This window comes from Salarias fasciatus, chromosome 11, assembly GCF_902148845.1.
Source record: "Salarias fasciatus chromosome 11, fSalaFa1.1, whole genome shotgun sequence".
In the NCBI taxonomy this organism is placed as follows: Eukaryota; Metazoa; Chordata; class Actinopteri; order Blenniiformes; family Blenniidae; genus Salarias; species Salarias fasciatus.
Window position 1 is genome coordinate 19,235,119 of NC_043755.1, and position 25,190 is coordinate 19,260,308.

The following is a 25,190-nucleotide window of genomic DNA, read 5'->3' on the forward strand; positions in this document are numbered from 1 at the left end:
GAACATTTTGGACTATTTGAGAGCACTTATTGAAATAAAGTAGCTGAATGAAATTTATTTGAAGAGTTAACAGTATTGTGGCTCTCTTGAGCACTTTATTTTGACAAAGGGTATACTATAAGGGAAAACGGAGAAGAAAAGCCAAATATGACTGTAAAATATCAGAAAGTTTCAAGCAGAGAACAGCCATAAAAGACAATATGTTAACTGTTAACTGTCACAAAGCCAAACAAATATTATTTGAGTAGAACACATATCAATTTATAAGAAATACATAACTCAAGAAATTGACATTCAAACTTGGAATAGTTTTTTCATGCAGAATTATACAGCCTATAAACTTTGATTTATGGCATGAAAAATGAGTCATGGATAAAAGATCTACATACAATATTCTATATATACATGGAAAAATTACCCTTACGATGATGATATACACAAGAATGACGGAATAATCCAGAGAAGGAACTCAACTCATTTTTCCCTTTGCTCTCAAGCACTACAGTGAAGAAGATTTGTAAGAATGAATAAAGCATCAAACAGTTCAAAAAGAAATCTGCTGTCGCACTTTACCTCAAATGACTTATTTGGAGCCTAATATTTTCACATAGTACCGGCTTTGTTCCTTCATGAAGGGGATTCCTGTGGGCACATCAGCTTCATCTCCAGCCCCCTCAAAAGATTTGATGTTGAATCCTGCTCACCACACACAGTCTGATAGTCTCTGTGGAAAGCACAACATAGCCCAAGGGAAACTGAGTAGCATAAAAGAAAAGTGTTGAAGAAAATATATTACCCATGAGGCCACAGAATGGAGTCTTTATTTACTGTAATTTATTTAAACACACCATTCTGTCAGAGATACATATCTGTATCATTTTCAGTGTGACTCAAACATATTCCACCACAAGAGTCAAACTGACTATAAATGGCAGTCGTTCATTGAGATTAACAGTTAAAAAAATCCACCACTTTGGTAAGATGACTTCAGGAAATAAAGAGTTGTGATGTCTATCTTTCCACAATGACTTTTCAGAAGTGACTCAAGTGCAGAGTGCATTGGCTGCAGGATTACACAGGATTATGCAGCTCAGAAGAAAAACTGTGGATGTGCTCATGCCTGAATGGTAGAAGGAGGGCGTGCTCATCAATATGTCATATTTGGAAGCCCCTGGTGCAGAGCCCAGTGTAACCTTAGCTTTCCCCTCCTCTTTGACCCTCTTCTTTTCTTAGCCTGGGTCAATGTGGCAATCATCGAAGTAATTCCATGAAAGCTGAATTGTGCCTGAAACTGATACCTTATTCCAAAGTCTACTGGCTCTGCATGAAACTACTGGAATTGATGGGACATTTTTCACAGAGGATGTACAAACCTTACATTTTTCTTTCATATCCTCGTGTTGGGCATGCACTAAAGAAATATTATATTGTTTTCAAAAAATTTAAAGTGCAGCATTCGTATGATTAATAAAAAAAAAAACAATATAGATTACTTTGGCATGAGATTAGATAATTAGATTTGGAAAAGTATTTTATCAAAGGCTAAATCCTGGGACAGGATTCTCTAAGTGCCTTACACAAAATGTATATTCATAGTCTCTGTGGTCATTCTCTTATGTTTTGTGTGTCTTTGTAAATATGGTTTGGTGTCTCTTTATTTCCTTCTATGGTGAAATGATGTCTTTTTTCACTGATTTTTATTTTGCCTATCTTTAAAATGATTTTCATGCCTCTCTGTAGTGTTGTGATATTTAGAACTTTTATACATTTCTGTGTTTTCCTGTTTTTATTTATTCTGTGGGTCTAAGTTTGTTTCAAGAATCTTTGTGATACTTTTCTATTTTGTGTGTCTTAAATTTTTTTTCCTGTCTTTCATGATAATTGTATGGACTCATTTTGTTAAGATGTCTTATGATTTGGTTGATCGGTGAAAGCCGGGTATTTCTGTGTAAATTTGTAATTTTTATGCAAGCCAAGTCGATTATTTGTTGTTATATCATGTTAGGTTTTGGATCTCCTGCTATATTTAATTATTAATTTGTGTTCTATTAATTGTGTCAGTCTTTTAGAGAGTTTCACTGGTGTTTATTCTCTCAGTTTCCTTTCAGGTATTTTTGTCTGTTTAATAAAGTAATAATTGCATGTATCTTTGTGACGTTTTAAGCCTTCCTGATTTGATTTTACGTGTCTTGGACCACGATTGGTAGTCATTGTGACTGTGATTCAGTTTTTTTTTCACTTTGTGTTGAAGTTTTTTTTTTTATTATTATTAAATGTTTATTTCTACAAAATTACGTCAAAACAAATGGAACTCCAAATCTTTCCAGTTACATCACCCTTGCAGCAACAGCCCACTCTGAACTCAGCCCCACAAATTCAACCAATCAGAATCCTCGTTGTATGAGCGCCGACCAATCAGAAGTCTCTACATTTACGAGGGCGTCTGCTCACCTGCGGCGTTTTGAGCCATTCGGACCTGTCAAAATTAGCACCGGCGATTAAAAAAAAGAAACGTGTCTTCTTTTTCATAGTTATGACAGAGTGGACCTACGTCGTTGACGCCACTTTCTCCATGTCCCCTTTCTTCTTTATCTAGCGGAAGGTAAGAGAGAAAGACTTCCACTCATCGTAGCAGCTCCCTCGTTAGCATGCGATGATGTGTCAGTGTCGCTAGCCGATAAACGTTTAACAAACCATACTCTTAAACACTTCTTTAATGGTGCATGTCGGTCTCACTGGGTGTCTACTTCACCCCCACATTTCGAATTTCATACGGCTCTGAAGCGCTTGTTAACTCCAGATGCTAGGTGGGGCAGCTAACGTTAGCTTGTGTGCAGCATTTTAAATGTGCAACTAGAGCTGCACAAACAGCAAATTAATCTTCTAGTAAGGTAATGTCTGCCTAATGGCTTCAGCAACAAAGTACTCTTACGCGGAATCCAGGAAAAAAAGAGAGGGTCAGAAACCAGGTCATGTTACTGGGCTAACTTAGCCCGTGTTACATAATCCTGATGTGCAGTCATCGTTACACCCCCTTCAGTAGTTAGCTGCCAGCAATGCATCAGCATGGGCCGAGGAGACTCGCCTTAATGCAGCTACTTCTTCTACATATGAAGCTTTAAACTTTGCTACTGCTTGACGAAGCGATTTGCATGTAATGGAGGTCAGATTGTGCTCGAAAAAGTTGGTACGTTGTGTAATATGTAAAAACCAGTGACCCTGATCACTGAACAAATATTTGTACGTGTGTTGCTATAAATAGCTACTAAGTTGAAATCAACAAATGACCAGCCATCTATAAAAAGTGGGGACAGAATCATCACCTCTTCATATAACTCTGATAGTGTATGCAAACTAAATATCAAAGGTTAAAGGTTGAATTATATTGAAAACCTACTGTGTGGTTTCATTAGAAATTAATTTGGGAAGCTTCAACAATAGTCTAAGAAAATGCTTTTTTAAAAGCTAATAGCAGAGCCTACAGTGATTGTAGTACATATTTTGGACATTTCAGTCCATGTACAGACCAAGGCAAGGAATTGCAGCAGAAATGTAAAATGTTTACGTTCAAGTACATCTATCATGAAAACAACAGAAATACCAAGTTTCAAGCATCGCTATTACACACGTCTCCCAAAAAAAATTGTTTAACAGCCATTGTTCTTTTGTTTTCTACAATAATGGAAATAGGAACAAAGGGATTTTAAAAGTGGTTGTGTCTGCACTTTGAACCCTGATTCTTCTACCAGAGAGCAGGTGCTTGTACTGAGTGTGGAGGACATGAGATGAAATCGCAACACCTCATACAGGAACTGAATTAGCATGTAGTCCTGCTTAAATAATCTGCATCCACACCTGATCAATATGATCATGTTTAGTTTTTAATTGTACATAGAAATTACTGTAACAAACCTGACTCTCAAATGTTTTTGATGCTCCCATCAAAACATAACTTTTTCACCACTTCCATGCAGTCTGTTTATTACAAACTGCATCATCTGCAACATAACCATTCAACATATGTGTCCCCTGAAAAAAAAGTCATCAGTATGCACACGGAGGTATTTTCACAAACCCACCTGATGTACAGATGTTTAATAACAAGGTGTTACCACACCAATCTAAAAATAGGGCTGTGTGATAAATCTCAAATTTAGCATATTTATGACATATCTATCTCTCTCTATATATCTATATATGTGTGTGTGTGTGTGTGTGTGTGTGTGTATATATATATATATATATATATATATATATATATATATATATATATATATATATATATATATGTATGCACATTGCAAAAGTCTAACTAAAGTTGAAAAATTATGCTTCAGTACATTTGTTGACATATTTGGCCAGACATCTTGAGTCATCCTGTGCACTTGTTGATCTGATTTGCTGAAGTCAGAATGTGCATGAGGATGAGGCTGAATTAGGAGCACTCTTATTTGAAGAACAAATCTCAAAGTACAAATATAATAATGTAATATTCTGTGGACATTATATCGTTATTGCAATACTCTGCAATATTCTGTCTGGCATATCACATGTTCAACTGACATTGTCCAGCCCTACAACAAAGTTACCCACCTAATAGAAAAAGAGAGAAGAAAAGGAGAGAGCAAAGCACTTTGTTCTTTTCCATAATGGGTAGCAGGTGAGAACTGTATCCAGATTTTACTGGGTGGAAAGTTTAGTGCTGTCTTGCTCTGTCTTGCTGCCTTTATTTGGAAAATTGTTGTCCGTTCCTCTCTGATGAATAACTTTTTTTGTTTTTGTTCCCCTTCAGGTGCACTCTACAATTATGGAGTTTTAAACAACAAAGTGAGAGCTTTGGGGGGGAAGGGACCCTTTCCCCTCAAGTTTGGTGGTTGGACTGCTGGACAAGAAGGTCAGAGGGTTGTATAATTTGTTGCCTTTATGTAAATAAATAGATGAAAAACCTATTTTTGCAAACATTTAAATATACATTTTGTACAAAGCAGAATAAGTTTTGTATTTATTGAATACCTGATGCCTGTGTATGCTGATAGCACTTTAGTCTGTGTAAAATCTTTGGCCGAGATGGTGGACTGAAACAAACCACACAAAGGCTGTGGGGTCGCTAGGGTGCGGTGGAACCTCAACACAAGCACAATTCTAGCGCTCCAAATCATTTCTACCTTTGTTTATACTTCTTTTTTAGTTTTTTGTTGTTGTTTTTTTTTTTTTTACCTTGGGAGCAAACTCCCGTTTTTTGATTTGACATTTTTTGTGACAGTGTTTTAACTTTTGGCACCACGCTTCATAACATTCTTGAGTTTGTCTCAAATTGTGGGTGGTGGTCTGTCAGAAGGACTTTGCAAACAGAAAGGGAGAAGGATTCACTGTGGAGATTTGGTGCAGGTCAGGATGAGCCTGGCACCGCCAGACTGCACCCCGAAATGCCGGTCACAGCAGCATGCAGACCAGGTTATAGCGGCGCTGACGCGCGGCTCCGAGGGGCAGCTCCACGCGTTCCTTACGTCGCACTGTCACAACGCCGCCACCCTGCGGGATGCCTTCGGCCGCACAGCCCTGCACATGGCAGCCTCCCTCGGGAAGAAGGCCCTGATGGAGTGGCTGCTGGAGAGTAAGAACGCCGACCTGATGGGGAAGGACAAGGAGTCCGGCTGGACGGCGCTGCACCGCAGCACCTTCTACGGGCAGATCCACTGCCTCATATCACTGGTCAAGGTGAGTTCTGAAGATTGACCATTTCATGATGTAGTGATTAGTACTAAAAAGACACGGATGACGTGGTCTGATTTTGAGCTTTTTAAAGGAAATCTGTGGTTCCGCCGTAACAACAAATTGATTATCGCTCGGTTACAGGCTGGTTAAATTTGGATAAAACTGTATAAAAGATGGATTGATAGATGAATGAAACATTGCTGGAAGACTGTCATGGAATTTAACAAACTTATTGTGACATTAGTGATGTCCTGATTGTATTGGCATTTTTTTTTAATTGATCAGCATGCAGAAAATTGAGCCATGAATGGACCTTCCTGCAGCAGCATCAGAAACGCAGTAGTTCAATGTTAGTCATGTGGAAATATTTGAAAGTAGGAAGCAACAACAGTCCGGAGACCGTTTGAAATAACTGCAATAGCAGTATTTCACAAGGTGGAAGCTTCGTTCAACGCATCCAATTTAAAATGACATCAAAAGAGTGAATGCCTAATTGAGATTTAGTCTAAGGACAGCTACTGAAACACAAGAGTGGTGTGTTCATTAAATGCCTCAGCAAGAGGGGCTTTAATCACGCCCTCTAACAATCTGCATGAAGTGGGAAAAAATGTCTCTAACCACATGATTCTCGAGCTATTAAAAATGTTTTTGATCCATGGTATGACCTGCTATCTCGACATTATATTTCAGCCTCGTTTTGGTTAAAATTCAGCATTCAGCAAAATATGTGAAAGAAATGATCGGAAGAAACACAATTCAGAAATAAACATTGAGTTTGCAAGTCGCATATAAAGAAAATCTCAGGCATTGGATCAGTCAAGATTCAGGATATTCTGAAAATCCTGCACATCCTTCCTGTGAATGTCTAATTTAAGTGACGCTCACGTTTTTCTTTCAGCATGGTGGGCTTCTCAACACTCAGGACAAGGAGGGTCTCTCCGTCCTGGACCTCACGATGAAGGACAGACCAGCACATGTTGTGTTCAGAAACACAGGCAAGGCTTATTATCGCCGTTCTGACTCACTCTGTTTAATGATGTATTTCTACACCTGTACACACCTGAGAATTTTGTGTTCCGTCTGTGTCACATCTTTATAATTTTTGTTTATAACATGAATAAGTTAATATATTTCTAAACTTCTTCCCTGCTTGAATTGATGTAACTTATTTCCTAAATGAGTGAAAAGACCAATAGTTAACCAGTAGTTGCTCATCGCTGTTTTCCTATTCACTACAGACCCAACTGAAGTATACACATGGGGAAACAACGCTAATTTCAGTCTCGGCCATGGCAATCAAGAGAGCCGTCATCATCCTGAGCTGGTGGATGTGTTTGCCAGGACTGGAGTTTACATCAAGCAGGTAGACTAACAACACACTCCACTGTTGCGCCTTCTCCCCAGAGGGTGGGAACCCTGAAAACTGCACGATCACACCAGTAATGACCTCATGCTTCAGCCGAGCGTCGTTATGAATCACAACAACAACAACCCCACCACCACCACCAGCAAAAGCTAGTGCTCATGGGTAATCTAGATAAGGCGGACCACATGGTTAAAACCGGCAAAACATCCCCTTCCCTGGAGCACTGGCTTACACAGCCTGCTCCTCAGGGTACATCAGCATTTGTAAAAATGTTTTTCCACTATGTTTAGCTCACACTGGCTGGCTTAAACTCACACATCTACAACTTCCGAAATAATCGTTATGCTGTACTTGAGGGCTTAACTTGTTGATTAAATTAAATTAGCACAATGACATATCATTGAATAGGCTTTTATGCCACTGTGGTTGCAGGGTGTGTGCTCATTTAGGAGGGAGGAAAAAAGCTACTGTCTGTTATTTGAGTCTAATCCAGGTCATTGTCAGTGTGTCAGGCAATGACTGGCCTCTCTTGTATAATCTTAATTTGTGACTCAGTGGAGCTGGTGTGGTACATTGTTAACCTATGCTACCAGACTGTGCCAGCCAGGCTACTGTTTCATGCAGTTGTCATGTTGATGCTCTCAGTGTGATTAATATAGCTCAACAACCTCCAGTGGGTTGTGTGCACACCAGGTGCCAGACGGGAGAACGTAAAGTGGAACAGTGTGACTGCCATAGATGTGTTTTTTGTAATGAATCAAAATATAATTCATCCGTGCTTAGTGGTGTTAACAGAAAAACAAAACAAAAAAAAACTTTTGTCTGACCTGCATTACTTATAATGCAGAGAAATTCCATAAAGGCACTGGAGGACAGGTGGATCTGATTTCATGACCACACAATGACCCAGTGGCACTCAGCATGGTCTTTGTCTCCCTAACCCAACCCAACAGGTGCCAGGGGTTAAATATTAATTCCATAATGACATGTTTTTAATTAAATGAGCTCAACGGGCGGGCGTGCATGTGTGTGTGAATGTCCACATCAATGAGATACTTCAGGAAACATCCCCGGTCGCTATTGAAGACTCGAGGGGAGCGATGTATTAGTAATGATGTTTGCTTTTCCACTTGTGGCCCGGCCTTTTATTGGCATAGTGTTTTACTATCACTACACGAGGGCTTGGCACAGGGACATGGAAAGAGTTTCACCACGGCCTTTGGCCGGTAAGGTCAATATTATAATGACAGGAGCATTAATCAGCGCAACACAGACCCTTAGAATTTTCCCCTCAGTACCACACATAATAAATCTAAAAGGAAATTAACAAATGTGTTTGTCTTATCTGTCCGTCTCCCTTTAGGTGGTCCTGTGTAAGTTCCACTCGGTGTTTCTGTCTCAGAAAGGCCAGGTGTTCACCTGCGGGCACGGACAGGGGGGAAGGCTGGGCCACGGCGACGAGCAGACGTATCTGGTGAGGTTTCTTCTTGGACTTCTGTTCGGTGCATCCTGCTTTCATCCGTTTTCAACTGAAACCAGCTCCAACGCCCTTCCATCCCAAGTTGTTTAAAGGAACGATAAACAATATGCTATGATGATGGGTTCTTTGGGATGTTTCTCTTGAAGTGGCCATTACTGTCAAACTGAAGTCATGACGCACGTCCTGGGTTCAGCTGCGTACTGCTATTCATTAGTGTTTCACTTTCTTCCACTTGTGTTGTCCTCGACTGATAAAGATGGAGCGTTCTTTCCCCTGACCACAATCTGATTAACACGGTCTACAACTACCATGCTCAATTATTTTGTTTGTGACGGGACCGATGGGAACCAGTGCTGTTTTGTTAAGTGCCCCGAGTTGCTGACCCTTGGAGTTCAACTTAATTAAGTATCTAGTTACAACTTTTGAAGTGTCTTCACTTTTGAAGCAGTTTATGTACATGATAACACAATTGACTGAATCAAATCTATAAAAAATTTGTCAAAAGTTATTTGGATTCAGTTATCAGAGGAGGACATGTCATCACATTTGTGTTAGATTATTTGTGACAAGAAAACGATGCTTTGTGTTCACCAGTTTGTAAACATCTTTTAAGCTTTGCTTAGTGATCATATATTATTTTCTTGCACAAATACTACTTTTGAAGCACTTGCAGAGAATCGAGTTGCTCGTTTCAACAGTGATTAAATGAAGGAAAAACTCTGATGGTGTCTTTTAACCTTCATGCATCTTATGTGCTGCTGATTCTCTTCAAGGTTGTTAAAGCAGAAGTTATTTTAATTTGGCGTTATATCAAAAAAATGTGACAACAAACTTCAGACATGTGACACTGTTACGAATGAGCACCGAGAAAATAAGAACATATTCCAGTAATCAGAAGTCAGTCTTGAATTTTTCTTGACTTGCTAGAGCTGAGCTTGTAGAATATTAAAGAATATCCTTCATACTCAAATGGATTTTCTTTCTCTCCCTCTCGCTCTCTCCATTTCTAGATTCCTCGAATGGTGGAGGGCCTCATGTCCCACCACTGTTCCCAGGTGGCAGCAGCCAGAGACCACACAGTGGTCCTGACGGAGGAAGGCTACGTTTATACTTTTGGCCTCAACACCTTCCACCAGCTTGGCCTGGCTCCTCCTCCGGCCTCAGCACATGTGCCCAAACAGGTGAGAGCATTACAGAGGAAGGAGCACTACTGGTGTGTGTGATAGGATTTACAATAAATAACATATTCTCAAATAAACAAGACATATATAATATATTAGGAAAATAAATTCAGATACACGTATCGTTTCATGCCTGGTGTGTGTATATGAGATGATAGTTGTTGTCTAACTGTGGTGTAATTGTTCGAACCCTGCTCTTGTACGTAGGTGTTCTCCAAGACCCTGAAAGGCCGTATGGTGATTGGAGTTGCAGCGGGGAGGTTTCACACAGTGCTGTACACCAGGGAGGCGGTCTACACAATGGGACTCAATGGAGGCCAGCTGGGTACGTCTCAGCCGTGGATGTGGGGGAAACTGTGACATTACAGAAAACTGCTCAGGTTTTATTTATATACATAATGCGGCTTAACCCAGAGCATTTGTGCTGGAAATGTCATCATTTCTACATGCAGCCATTTCATCAATGCGATCAATTTTGTCGCAGAGCGAGGCTTTTCAATTGACTCAGTTTTTTGAGAGGCTTTTGATTCCATTTATTTTTCTTAACATTTCATATTTCGCTGTGTTTCCCCTTCAGGTTACTTGCTGGACCCTAACGGGGAAAAGTGTGTGACGGCACCTCGCCAGGTGTCTGCCCTGCACCACAAGGATGTCACCATAGCCATGGCCGCCGCCAGCGACGGAGCAACGGTAGTAGTGACGGAGAAGGGCGACGTTTATCTGTTGGCTGACTATCAGTGCAAGAAAATGGCCTCAAGGTGAATGAAACTGAAATACACCGACAACATTACACTGAACAAAAATCTGTTCGGGGGATTCACCAGTTTATACACAGTGTGTGTTATCCGACAATATTTTTGTTGAGTACTAAATCCAGTTTACGGATCTTAAACAAAGATTAGTATTCATTCCTAATAATACCTCACATTTAGTCCGGGCAGAAGAAAAGAGTTTTATTAACGGGCACGCGGTCTCGTTTTCCCGTAGAAATGACGATCATAGCTTTGCAAAATGACACCTCCAGTGATCAAAGAGTCAACTGAAAATACATTCAGAGTCACAGATGTAACTCTCTTTGATTTAGTTTTCCATTGTTGCCTTTGTAGCGCCTGAGGGAAGTATTAAAGGTTTATTAGCTTTGGTCTTGTTAGTTTCCTGCTCTGCTCACATTAATGACAAGAGTCTGGGTCACTATTTAATTAAAAACTAAATGCTTTTTCAAAAGTCTTGATCAACATCAAGACATGAAATGGAAATTGAAGCAGCCTGGGTGCCTTTGTGAAGCAGTTTTCCTGCTTACAATATGTTGAGACTTTTCTCTGGAAGAGCTGGAATGCCTTTCTGTGGGGATTAATATTCCTGCTGTCTTTAATTTGTTGGATTCATCTTGTCATCCTCTGTTTTTAAACATTAAGAGTTTAAAAACTTTATTTCCTCCATTTGTGTTTATGTTCCTCCAACAGCAAGAAAGGTATCCAGTGTTGAGCCATTCAGTGTTGAAACAGCAGTGAAACATTAGTTTTAACCTTCTTTTTCTGATTGTCTCACACCCCTGGTTGTGTCTTTGTGCCCACCAATGGGGTTGTGCGCCACACTTTGAGAAACTTTCAGCCACACTTGTGCCGTGGTTGATTCTTTAAACTGTGGGTTCCCACTGAGGTATGAGGACTAATTGCGGACTAAATTCCCATCACCTTTCAGCCACTTATTAAAGTGAGCCCAATTATTTCTTTATCATTTTGTTTCTTAATTATTTTTTCATCCACCTGCAGCCCAGTCACTATTAGACTAATGAAGTGCAGTCATGCTCTTCACGATTCCAGGAGAGCCGTCTGAATTGAAAGAAACTGTAATTATACTGATAAAGTTGCTAAATGTGACGGCGATATCTTTTATAAAGCAGAGCAGTGCTGCAGATTTCATCGCTACTGCCAATCAGTTATTTAATTTAACAGTTATTTACATGTGTTTATGCACTATAGATCATCCCTTCAAGCTTTGATCTGATTATGTGTCTTCTCTGGAAGTTTTTGTCCGTTTGGTATCACCTGCACATTATTCCTCTGGTTTTTAAGTTAGTGCTATGAATCTACTGACTAGTGGGACTCGTGTGTGTGAGCTCATATTCATTGAATATAAATCACTTTGATGCTTCAATAATATTTTTGTGTGTGTGTCTTTCAGGCAGCTTAACATCAAGAAGGTCCTGGTCAGCGGAGGTGGTCTGGACCACCGCGTGGACCCACAGGTTTTGATTGAGGGTGAAGGAGAAAAGGTCACTATTTTGGCTCTGGACGAGGCTGGAAGGGTGAGTGTTTTCTTTTTGTTACTGTTAAGAGAGCTAACATTAGTCATTTAAAGTGTATTAAAACCCAAATTTATGATGAAATGTTTCATTTTCCCAGTGCTGAGACATGGTGGGAGTTTTATCTTACTGACTAAACAGTTTGACAGAGTAGTCGCTTATACAACCTAAAAATCAGCCTCTGTTATCCTGTGGATAAAAATGGTGACTCATTCCTGCCTGTATAGTTGTTTTTTTTTTTCTTTTTTTATAAACGTTCCCACTCTGTCTGTCTGCTTTTGATTCCCTGCCTCTGTCAGGTGTTTTGCTGGCGTTCCTCTGGCAGCTCAGTGAGACAGTGCCGGTGGGCGTACGGGCGTCAGGTTTTCATGTCGGACTTCGCTCTCAGCAAGAACAGCATGATGTTTGTTACTCAGGATGGGGAGGGCTTCAGTGGCGTGTGGGCAGGAGAATATAAGAAATACGAGGAAAAGAAAGGTGAGAACACCGCAAGCCCGATATGGTCAGTCTCTGCATCTGTAAATGCTTTACCGCTTGTTGATGGTTCCTAATGTCATCACATTGTTTGACCAACATGACTCTCCTTGCGTTGCAGAGGTCAGTGTGGAGGTTTGCGGCCACTCGGACGCAGGCACGATGTACGAACGAATCCGCCTGGAGAAACTCCCGTACGTCCACAGAGCCGTCAGCATCACCATGGACTCCAAAGGACTCAACTTCGGAGTGCTGCAGGCCGACCCCAGAACCAGGTGGGAGAGGACAGTAGACATAATGAAAACATGAAAGTTCACCAGTGTGATCACTCTCAGAGATGATGGTCTCAATGGTTTCAATGCCATTTATGTCACAGCTGTGTATTTAGCCTGCACTCACTGTTCATCATTTCAACTCACCTGAAGCTGCTGCAGCTACTAAACCTGTCACATAGAGCGCAGAGTGAACATAAACCTACATGCAATAGTGCTTTTTTCCCCTGAACTGAAGATGCTAAACTGCATTATTAAAAGGTCAGCTTTAGTCGGTTTTGGACATACATCTGTCAAGCTTGAGTGAAAAAAATGCTAAAAACTTTAGTAAACCTGTATCAAAGGGCTATTTTATTTGCCCAATTTGGTAAGTTTGGTTTATATTCATTATTTCGTGGAAGCCTAATATAAATTTCCTTTATGACGATCCTGAACTCTTTATTACACCTGTGACAGTTTAGTTTTTGATGTTATCTGTTAATAGAACTTTTTCCAGTGTTTTTACAAACAAGTGTTCTGGAAATGTAACTGATGATGTTCCCTGGAAAGAATGAACTGACTGTTTATGAAGAACTGAGAGGAGTGAACCGGTGATGAGTGTCCTTATCAGATTGTACATGAAACTCTTTTTGTAGCTCAGGGTGAGGTTAAAAGCTTTATTGGCAACTCTGCCACCTAGAGGCGAGAGTCGGGGTAAGATAGGGACGATAGGAGATGAGGATTGATAAGGAGAAACAAAAGAAGCATTTTTTAACCACGATTTGCTAATTTGATGCATCAGACTGGAGCTGCCCGGGCATGATGCTGAATACTGCATTATTTGTGTTTGTGGTCTCTTTCATCTGCTTTCGGCTCATAACATTCATGCTGTTTTCAAGAGTCAGTTGGAAAGAATCTTGTCCTTTTTATTGCTACTTGTTCGTATTGCAACATTAACACACAATATCTGCTCTCTTTGGCATCTTGTCTCTGATCAGTTTATTTTCTTTTTCATCCATTCTTTTTTCTTTTCCACTCTATCATGAAAGGATGTCTGGACAGATGTTTTCATTAACTTGAATGTGTGTCTTCCAGCTTGTTCGAGATTCCCATCATTTCTCCGTCCTCCTTTTCCCAACACTTCCGGAGCCTCCTGGACGAGGCGGACGAAACGGACAGCATCCACGACGTGACCCTGCAGGCCGGCGACCGCACCTTCCCGGCTCACAAGTACATCTTGTCCATGCGGTCCGAGTTCTTCCGCAAGCGGTTCATGTCCGAGCACTGCGGCGTCGACGAGGAGCTGGACAAGGAGGTGAAGACCAGCGAGGACGCCGTGGGCTGCGACCTGCTCGTTTTCGAGAAGATCCCAGCAGACATGCTGGAGTATGTCCTGCACTTCATCTACACCGACTCCTGTGAGCTGCTGGTGAACGGAGCCCGGCCAAGGCTGTCAGGAGTCCTGACGGTTACAAACCAGGTGAGAACGGCTTTCATGCAGATTTTTATTTTATTTTTTTTTAAGCTTCACAATCAAAAATTTTAGATAACTGCTTAATAAATAGCTTTGCATTGATGTCAAAAAGCTGCGCTGCTGTCGCTGCGCTTGCCGGATGAAGCCTGAGGCTGCCTCTGTTTTGCTGGCCAGGATTCAGATCAGGATAGGCTTATCAGCAGCCTGCAGGACTTGGGTCTGAGAGGCCGTTCAGCCCTGGAGGTGTACCGTTCCCTCAGCCCTGCCACCAACGTCGACAGCGACAAGGCCAAGAGCAAGAGCTCCAAGCCCGGCAAAAAGCAGAAAGGAGGCAAAGGCGACAAGGCGAGGGCCAACGAGGGCGGGGCCAACCCGGTGAAAGCCTTGCAGGCCGTAGCGAAAAGGCTTGGCCTCAGCAGCCTGTCGGCACGGTGAGAGGCCGAGCGTGCTCTGAGAGCAAATGCATCACTAACTCTCTGGCAAGCATTGAAATTGTGTTGTTGTTTTTTTTTTTCCATGTGTTTCACAGATTGGACGGCGTCAAATTTGAAAATGGGAAAATTAACATTGTAAACAAGAAAACTGGCAGCAAACCCAAATTCTACCAGAAGAAATGGTGGGTAGGAAGAGTGTTTGTGAGAAGCGGGACTCGAATGCAAATCGCTGAAGTTTTCTAATGCTGGTTTTGTGTTTGTGCAGCTCCTATCTTTGCGATGTGACTCTTAAATCTGAAGATGGGAAGGAGTTTCCTTGTCACAAAAGTGTCCTGTGTGCAAGATTGGGTAAGAGTCAGCACATCACTGATAAAGAGCAAATTGTTTGGTGAAAAACGGAACATGCAAAGAGCGCTTTAGTGTGATTGTCTTTCCTCTAAGACAGCGATTCTGAACCCGATTTACAAAAATAAACCAGAATGAGACCGTTTTAGATTTGAAGACTCCTATTGAGTTATGCTAGAGATGGAGAGGTGGTGGGTGTGTCTTCACCAATCAGAGATTTAAGAGAGGGAATCTGGTGAAAAAGATAGAAATCACTCTTAAGTGAACCTAATTCCATGTCCTTGAAACAAGTAAAATATACTTGTGGAGAATTACTTCTGCAGATGTAATCTATGGGTCGTCACCTGTTAGAGCTGCAGTTTTTTCTTTGTTTTAACTTCGTTTGTCTTGAAGTGCCTCAATTTGATGACTCTTCAATAATTAGAAGAGTGTTTGCTCATTTTTTTAATCTTTTTTTGCAGAATACTTCAACAGCATGCTTGGAAGCCCTTGGATTGAGGTATGCAGCGTCTGTACTTTTTAACATTACTCTTTTCTCGATCCAGTCACTTATTATATTATCTGCTGTCCTTCAGGCCACATCCTGTTCTGCCCTGGAGATGCCCACCAGCTCAGAAATATTACAAGTCATTCTTGAATACATTTACACAGATGAGTCTCCCACCATTAAAGGTGACTTCCATCACTGCACGATTTAGAAAGCACACTTTTAATGTGATATTTATCAAGCGTCCAAACGGGTCTGAACAGTGGAATGGAAACGCCAATCCCTCATATTTCCTCAGAGTCCCTGAATTTGGAGTTCCTCTGCAACGTGCTGGTCGTGGCCGACCAGCTCCTGATCACACGGCTGAAGGAGATGTGCGAGGTCGTCATCACCGAGAACTGTAAGTTCTGTTTTGTGGCGTTCTTATCTTTGAACGGGCCATCCCCGTTTTTATCTGATGTCACATCATAGTCCCAGATTTGATGGCTCACGAGGTTAACAGCGAACTCGGCCTCGCTCATGCGTGTGTGAAGCGCCGTGATGAAAATGAAAAAGAGACGAAATGATGTGCGAAAGTGACGACTCCGCAGCTCATTCACAAACTTCAGAGAAGTTCAGGTGTCAAAGCTGTTCAGAGCTGAATAACAATGACTGAACTGTTCTTGTCGGGTGTCATAAACTTCAAAGAGCAGATGGGATTTGATATGGCGGTGCAGAGCAGTGCCGTGTAGCGATGCCGACAGAGATATGGCCCTCATGACCCTCCTCAGAAGAAAGCTTTAACTGTTTGGCTGCAACAAGCAAAGGTGTGCTGGGAAGGGAAGGCGTGCAGAATTTTAGGAAAGAACATCTCTCTCAGCAATGTTTGTAAACAAATACTCAACTGTCTTCAAAAACATTTTTTGAGGAATTGCCCAAGGTTTGAAGGGAACGGCTTCAGTAACGGTACGCCGATCCTCATTTACCCTCTGAATCCACAATGAACTATCTCATGAGGGCCGAGCTGAAGCTTTTCCCCCTTCGTCTTCTGACGTAAGCAGGATGAAGAATGTGAGGATGGATGTTACAGCAGCCGTGCATGTGAGCCGACCCACGAATTTCACAGAAATTTTTGGAGGACAAATAGGTGGAAATCCCCCAAACAAGAAATGAAAGACTCTTTGAAGTGATACTTGCTGGAGGGGCTGTTACTAAATGTTGACCGTGTGGAGGACCTAAAATTCTGCTTAAGGCCTCCCAAAAACACCGACATAAATGACTGTCTTGTTTTAAGTGTAAAGTAAATGTCCCATCGTTAAGTTGATGCCGTTTTGGAATCAGATTATCTTGAAATGTGATGCTGCTGTTGACGCTCATAGCAACAGCAATTCTGACTGTGTGGGAATGTTTGTATTTGACTAACAGAAACGAACTCTGTATGTCTCCCTCGATGAGGTGAATGCAGGATGTTTTTTTTTTTTTTTTACTTTAGAGATTCTGATGAAGATGGACAGTTGAAGTCATTTTCATGGGTTTTTAATCACTAGTTTTACTCTCCTCAGTGACTCTGAAGAACGCCGCTGAGCTGCTGGAGTTCGCCACCATGTACAACGCTGAGCAGCTCAAACTGTCCTGCTTCCAGTTCATTGTGCTCAACATGGCCGCCCTGCTGGAGTCAAAGTGAGTTTCTGTAACCCGGTGGATTCAAAGTCATTCATAGCAAGTCATTAATTCAGTGGAAATGCATCTTTAGTGCTGGAATAAGTGATAAAATTTTTTATATTATTATTATTATTATTATATATATTGTTGTCTGGGTCCAGGTTGCAGTTTGCCCAGGGGTAAATGATGCACTGACCCACCCCCCAAAAATGTGTTTGAAAGTCACATATTAGAATAAATTCACTTCTATGATGATTTTCTAACAGTAATGTGTGTTACGGTAGTGCAATTGAGGCTCCAGAAAGTCAGTCATCGCCTTCATTTTCTTGTTCCAGGTTTTAAAGAACGTACAGACCATAACCCCCCCGATGGGAGAGCGCCTCCTCCCTGATAGCGTGAATCACTTGGTAGTAACTGGGACAATAAATCATACAAATATTATTTCAGCTGTTTATTTATAGGCTTCTTTTTAATCAACGACAAGGAATAACGGGAAAAGCTCTGCTCTGTGCTGAACACAAGGCAGCTCTGTTATACAAGGCATCTGTGCAGCAGCAACAAATAGAAATGGCAAAAAGTTTTCTTATCAGTATGCGTCTTTCTCTCCCTTCCCTTTCCTCTGTTCTCCAGAGCTCTGGATATTCTGAGTGATGAGGTGCTCGTCGAGCTTTCCGCAGCCTATAGGAGGGCGGTGAGTCACTCTCCCACCCCTTCAAACATCCCCCACCTGCATCACACTTTCCATGACTTCAAAAGTTTGGTCGTCGCTTGAGTCTTTTCAACGACGTCTGAGTGCAGAGAGGTTTAACGGCCTCATCGGCGTCCAGTAACTCGATGCTTCCAGTATTGATTAGTTTGTTGGGCCTCGTCACGTTGCTCTGACTCTCAGCAGTCCGACCATGAGAATTCAGTTTCTCCAGTGGTGGTGAAACACACTTTGGTTTTGAATAAAATAAGTGACTCTTGAGGAATTTGGTGAGTTTCTTTGTTATGAACTCGCAGCTTCTGATGTATTTGATGCACAGAAATGTACTGCAAGTGGATCGAGATAAAGATGAAAATTAGTCATTTGATGCTGATTGGTGTGCTCAAGTGAAAAAGGTAGTCTTTCAGTGTCAAGCTGTTTTTCTGGTTTTCTGCAAGAATCAAAGACATCACAGATTTTTGATGGTTTAGAAAAATTGAGTGAGTACATATTGGTTATTAACAGGATTTGTTGTACCTCTTTACATACATCTTAGACTGTTCGTGATATCTAGAAAATGGAAGAAAAGCTCCCAGAAAGCAGAAGAATAAGGCTCTGAACCCATATCCTGATCATTAGTATGCAGTTAATCATTCAGTCAGGCAAGGTGTTACAAATATTCATCACACGTTAACATGAGCATCTCAGTACCACTAACTATCATCAAAGGATCAAAAAAGTGTATTTCAGTGTGAATTTAAACAAAAATGTCTATGTGGGTGTGTTAAATGTTAACAAAACTGTGTAATTTTCTGATCAGATTCCAGCGATGCAGAAGCGCATTATCACCCCGTATCCCGGAGCACCGGACCTCAGCATGTACGAGGATGAAGATCTGGACTTTACCTTCAGCCCTAAACCAGAAGCTGAGCTGGATCACTCTTGCAGGTTTGTGTACTGTAACGTAGATCTGTTTCCCATCTTCATTTTAAAGGCGTCGATATATTATAACATGTTTTTTTCTTCAGCAGTCATCTTTAAGTATAATAAATTCACAACCTCAAATAATGTGTGGGTGGTTTTACGTCTGCGTGTCTGCAGGGAAATCCTGTTGAAGAAGGCAAAGATGAAGGCCAAAAAGAAACCAAGGAGACGCTCTGACAGCTCAGGAGGCTACACTCTCTCTGATATTATTCAAAGCCCTCCTGCTGCAGGTACTCCCGCAGACGTGCACAGAAATTCACAAATACACTTTCTTGGAGTCATTTTCCCACTGAATACAATGAATACTGAATACAGTCTTTACATATTGATACAATGCCGTATGTTAGCTCTTTTTTTCTTCAAAGAAAATGCCGCTTTTGATGAGTAACTTTGTCCTTGCAGTGGTTTCCCCGTGCCTGGTGAAGTCTGGCAAGGCGAACTCGACAGACTCCCTGCAGGAGCTCCTCACATCAGACTCGGAAGGCAGCTACATGGGGGTGGGAAGTCCCAGAGACGTGCAGTCGCCCGTCTTCACCGACAGAACTGAGGTTCAGTTTATGTCTTATACTGACACTACATCATGTTACACGTTAAACCAAGAAACGCTCATATTTTCTGCTCAATATTCAGAGTTTAACTCTTGTAGGAGTTGTACTGTTCTGTCAGATAATGACTGAAGAGAGTAACAGAAAGCCAGTACTATTGAAGTAGCTTCCTTTGATTGTAACTCTTCATAGATCAGATTGAAAACTTCGTAGTTACCGAAGGTTGTGTTATCACTGCAGGATGAGAAGGCTTTCAGTCAGAGGCTGAAGACTCCGCCAAGCACCCCAACTTCTCTGAGGAACGGCCTCCCGACTCCCCCCGACTCTGCTCCACAGACCGTCTCCAAGGTCCTACCTTGGTGAGGCTGAATTCCATGTTTTTTTATTTGATTTTTCCCTAGAACATTTGATCGTGCCGTTAATCACATGCCTCAGTCTGAGCTTCAGCTTTCACCTGACGTCCTCCCACTTCATATCTGAGCGGTTGTTTTATGGAAACAGGGAGAAATGTTTTTGTCTCTGACTGAAAAGTGAGCTGGTGTTCTTTCATGGTGAGTGTGGTTGTGTTTTGACTTGCAGTCCTGCTCGTGCACCTCCAGTCTTGGACCTGAGAACCATCATGGACATGGAAGCCAACTCTGTGCAGACGCTTGGAGCGACTCCTAAAAGCCCCGGAGGGTGAGGGAAGACAGGGATCTGCTTTGTTTGGATTATTCAGGAAATAATTTGTTTTGTGTAATTTGTATGACATGTCAACTGATACCAGGCAGCATCTGTCTTTAATTAATGATTTCAATACTTTAGGATTTTCTTCCTGGCTCTTGTTTGGTGTGTATTGTTGAAAATTGTCTCATCCGTATCCCACAGTATCAGTACGGGTATCAAGCACTCCCCCGTCTCCACCAAACTTTCCCAGAAGCAGAGGAAGATGCTGGCCATGGCCAGCAAAGAGGCCAGCGTGGAGTCCTCAGCCTCCAGACCCACCTCCACCCCCACCCCCACCGTCACCCCATCCAGAAGCAGTGGGAAGGCCTGGTGAGTTCGTGAGCTGCAATATGAAGCCCAGCGCCGCCCAGCTGCTGCAACCAGGAAATGTCTTCCTGTCTGTTGAATGGACTCCAGCTGCAATAAAATAAAAAAAAACAACCTTGGAATTATCTTTCAAATTATCGTTTTGCATTTGTAGTGAATTAACTCAAACACCTCCATCCTTTCCACCTGCAGGGCCACGGCCGTCCAGTCCCCGCCCTCCTCCTGTTCGTTTCGTGCGCTGCTGGAGGAGGAGGAGAGCCGCCTGCTCAGAGCGGGACAGCCCGGAGCACCGAGGGGCCAGACCGCTGCCGGGTCCCCCGTCGCTGCCACACCCCCGGCCAGGAAGGTCACCTTCAAATGTGCTGAAAGCAGCGAGCCAGAGAAGCCTGCTGGGTGAGCGAACAGCCGCTTACAGCCAGCTCCATTAATAACAGGACTTCAATTCAGACACAGTTCAGTTGATTTAATTTAACAAAGCTTGAATCTGAAAGTCTGCAGAAATCCTTCGTGATGATATAGAAAGCTGTAATTTTTAAGAATATGTAAAAGAATGTAAATTTGCATTCAGTAATTAAACATGTTTTGTCCAGACACACAACAAATGAGTAATTCTGCTGATCTCCACTTGGAGGCACTGTTGAGGCGTCTCCTCCAAGTGCTTTTAGGTTTTTCAAAATCTGTAGCTTCACAGATATTACCCAGATACTTCAGTCTCACCTGCTGTTACTCCACTTGTTGATAATATACTAACCTCATTATGACACTTGTTGGAAATTTTGTGTTGACACAGCAAAACAGGAAAAGTGTTAATATGACACCCAAATAAAAGAGGAAGTGTTTCCTTCACCTCCTGTTGATTTGCACTGGGTCACAGAATCTGCTGGTTTGGACAGATTTAGAGCCGTAACGCTGCGGTTGGACAGCCGTGCGCAGCTCAGACTGACCCAAGCAGCCGGTTTGACCTTCCCGCTGACACGGAGTCGCCCTGACCGCTCCGACACCCAATGATAACTAGATAAATGTGGCTCGCGCAAACAACGTTCTGCTCTCTCGTAATAAAACTGAACTGAACGTGCCGTTAGGTTGTTTGACCGTCTGGAAGCTGGGTTTCTTGTCCCCCTGCTGCAGGATTGCCCATGCTCTCTGCTCTGAGCCAAGCGCAGACTCCCAGCCATTAAACAGCTGTGTGAGTCACCGTCGCGAAACTGTTGATGTTAATCAGGATTGATAAGGGCAGCCCTCGTGTCACAACCGATCACACACAACAGGGAGCAGGTTTCAGGTTTCCCCCTGGTATTTGGAGGAGTTGAGATGAATGAGTTCAAGGCTCAGGAAAGAAAAAGAAGCATCTTCGTTCCGTCTGGATCCTGCCTCCTCAGACACGATTCCCATGTCCCCGGTCAGATTTTATTGAGATGCTTTTATATTCTTTGATTTAATATCAGACACGTCTCTCTGTGTCTCTTTCAAATATTTCCAGTCATTTGTTCGCCAGAGAAACAGACTTATACGCAAATATTTGCCCCACTTTCCACATTGCTTCAACATCCATCATTATGAGTGATAAGGAACGTTTTCTGGCAACAGTATCAGCTTCTGCTATAAATGAGTTCTGTACTCGAAGATCTCTTAAATCACAGGTCAGGCTCCGGGTCGCTCCTGTAATTTATTCAGCATGCCGTATTTTAAATGTTATGTCGATTCGACTTCAGAGGTCGTGTGTCCTTTTAGAGACAAAACGTATAAATATCCAAAGAGGAAACGTCGTGTTCTGCAAGTCTGAGTTTCACAGAAAGTACTTTCAGTGTGCATAAAGAGAAATTTACAGTTCTCATGCAATGTTTCTGCAAGATGCTTGACAGACATTTTGAAAGCTTTGGGGAAACTACATAAACCGGTCAATCATATAAAAACGTGTGCATGTTTATTTAGTTTGGACAGTCTGATATGAGCATAAAACATGAGAATGAATACACTCGGTGGAAAGCAGCAACGCTGGAGGGAATCTGCCACGGTAATGCAGAAGTTGGCTTCATATTGTTAAAGAAGGTCGACTGTGTTGTTTTGAACCACTTGGGTACTGATGTGTCAGCAGATTTTAGATTCTGTTTTGCTGCTGAATATCAAACGGTGTAACTGTTTGCGAAGAACTGGGCCGTATCGGCTTCAAAGGCCTCAGAATGTCACCGTGGTCCTCGGACTCTCTGCTGCCCCACATAGCCATAAAAGGCTCATGCGGCTCTTCCACCTTCAGGATGTAGTCTGTCCACAACTTCACCTCCGTTCTGTTCAATGAACTAGATCATTATGATCAGAAAACAGTGAACCACTAAACCACACATCATCTGCAATGTAAACCTGACCTGAACCGTTGGATTCCTGCCTTACAGTGTGGCTGGTTTCCAAGCTATTCCAGATTTTAGATTCTTCCTCACTTATGTTTCCTGTCCACCATATTTGGTTTTTCACTGTAAGCCGCTTTAGAGACAGTTCAGTCTGGCAAAACAGCTCTACAAGATTTGGAAGATGACTAATAAGGCATCTAAAATCAAAAGTTATACATTTGGTTTAAGTTAAGTAAGTCCAATTTTATTCATTTTCCAATCTCATGATACAACGATACCTTCTCTTATATCCTGGGTGGTTTCATGGTCAGTGGCGTTTGTGAGAATGATGCATTAAGATATCCGCTTCATTGGTTCGCAGCCCAGAAACTCTGTCAGAGATGCACCAAGACGGAGAATTTCCCAGATCTGTCATGGAGCATGTTAATGTAGACCTGCTGTTTTTTCTACAGTACAGTGTTTCACCAAACGTCCCCATGTGGGATTAATAAAACCTCATCTTATCTTTTCAACCCGTTTCCCCCAGATTGCCTCTGGGAAAAGGTGCAGACACCCTCTGATTTGTCAAACATGATAGAGAAGCCAAACACTGGTGGGAACCTTAAAACCTTTTCAATATTTGCTTTCGATTGGAGGAAATGTCTTCATGGTTTTATTTGACATGTGTCAGTCTCATTTTTGACGGTTTAAGCGTGCGGCGGCTCACATTTCATCCCTGTCCACCCTGTCGAGACTCGTTGTTTCTCGCCGTGGCAGCAGTCGCTGATAGCCGTCGTGTGTGTGTGTGTGTGTGTGTGTGCGTCCCTCAGGCCCTGGTTGCTGGGTGCGGTGGGCAGCCCTCCCCCGTCCTCCCTGGTGACCTTTGCTTCCATCGTGGAGGAGGAGAAGCAGCAGGAAGCCGCGCTGATCCGCAGCCGAGAGAAGCCGCTGGCGCTCATCCAGGTGACGCAGCTTGTCTGAGTGTGTTAGTGCTCTCACACACACACACACTCACACACACACACACAATGCTGCCATGAGTAAATTTGAAGCTTCAGAAAGCCCAGTGCAGTGTGTGTGCACCGAGTGTTAGGCTAATGAACATCACATTGTGCGTTCTGCTAAGAAATGCGGTGCCTCCCAGTTTTTGTCTTGCGACAGAGCCTCGCCGCCAGACTTCTGTCAAGGCCTCGTCAAAACACTCTGCTTCCCCCCCTGTGGCTTTCTGGTTACTATTATGTAAAACACTCTAAGCTTTGAGTGTCAGCGTTTTCTCTCTTAACCTCAAATGACGTGTGGTTTCGTCGCCCACCCTCACGTTCGGCCGTCCCGTTCTCTGTTGCCTGCAGATCGAGGAGCGGGCCATCCAGGACCTGCTGCTCCACTACCGGGCGCGGGACAACCCGGACGAGCTGATCGTGGTGGAACGGTCTTGCAGGGGTCCCATCGCGGCCCCCACCTGGAACAAACACTGAAGTCTGAACGGCACAGCCGCTGCATACCATCAAAGTGAGAACATCTCATCCAGTTGTCACTTTGTGTTATTGTCAGTGTCTCTGCTGCAGCAGCCCCCCTCCTCCCCCTCCTCCCCCCCGGCAGACCCATCAGATCCATCTGCCCATGCTGAGATGCACCACAGACTCATCCAGCCCAGTTTACCATGTGTCTGAAGCAACGCCATGCTTCTCTCTGCAGTGTTATTTTAGTTTTACTCCATTGCTGCTCGGCGTGTGTGTGCGTGTTAGAAGACGAATCCTGTTCTGCTCCTCGGGGTCGCTGCTTTTTCATATTAATCTTCACTTTGAAAGACTCGCATCTTTGTTTTGCGGAGTGACATCAAAACTTAAACACGTTTCCTCCAGTAAACGTTCGATACAAAGTGAAAGATGCCAAAGAAAATCAGGAATAATGTGAAAGTTGCTGCGGATGTGTGGAAGAGAGTGCCATTTATGCGCTACGGCAGAGCATCAGCTGCTGCGTGGACGGCCAGTGACCTGTTAACCAAGGCGCCACGCTTTAGTTTCTTTTCATTCTCTTAAAAAAAAAAAAAAAAAAAAAAAGAAAACAAAAAACTGCATTGTTTTATGGGTTGCTTTAGGTAATTTCCTGAAATGAAAAAAATGTGTTTAAAACACATTTCATGCTTATTTGTCACAGTTCAAATACACTTTTGATCCTGTTTCAGTGAACGCTAAATACTCAATGGAAGTGGAAATGATTGTTTTAGACATGGTGGTGTGCCTTCATTGAAGAATGATCCATGCATATAGCAGCTAAACAGACACGTCTCTGTGTCACCTTCCATTTCTGTCACTTGTTTAGTTCTCCGGCTCTTTCCCTGGAGGCAGAGCGAGCTCGGTGTGTAGGTACCTCAGATCTGGACCATGTGTTCTCATGCTCAGTTGCCATTGTTGTATATGTGAAGAGAAAATGGCATGCAATAATAAAATACCCCACCCTGTGCGAT

The 25,190-nt window shown here is 42.5% G+C and overlaps 1 protein-coding gene across 1 annotated transcript; it reads left to right on the forward strand.

The window, feature by feature from the left end:
- Positions 1–2,440: 2,440 nt before the first annotated feature.
- ibtk (inhibitor of Bruton agammaglobulinemia tyrosine kinase) lies at positions 2,441–25,190 on the forward strand. Its single transcript, XM_030102051.1, has 29 exons — positions 2,441–2,602; positions 4,793–5,718; positions 6,614–6,710; positions 6,954–7,078; positions 8,445–8,555; positions 9,572–9,742; positions 9,950–10,067; positions 10,320–10,500; positions 11,927–12,050; positions 12,347–12,524; positions 12,643–12,796; positions 13,868–14,252; positions 14,421–14,677; positions 14,776–14,862; positions 14,946–15,028; positions 15,487–15,524; positions 15,601–15,697; positions 15,811–15,912; positions 17,054–17,171; positions 17,784–17,844; positions 18,659–18,786; positions 18,940–19,052; positions 19,225–19,370; positions 19,608–19,726; positions 19,947–20,045; positions 20,235–20,402; positions 20,592–20,792; positions 23,554–23,686; positions 24,073–25,190. Exons 2-29 carry the CDS (start codon positions 5,395–5,397, stop codon positions 24,196–24,198), a joined length of 4,044 nt encoding a protein of 1,347 aa, XP_029957911.1. The 5' UTR covers positions 2,441–2,602; positions 4,793–5,394; the 3' UTR covers positions 24,199–25,190.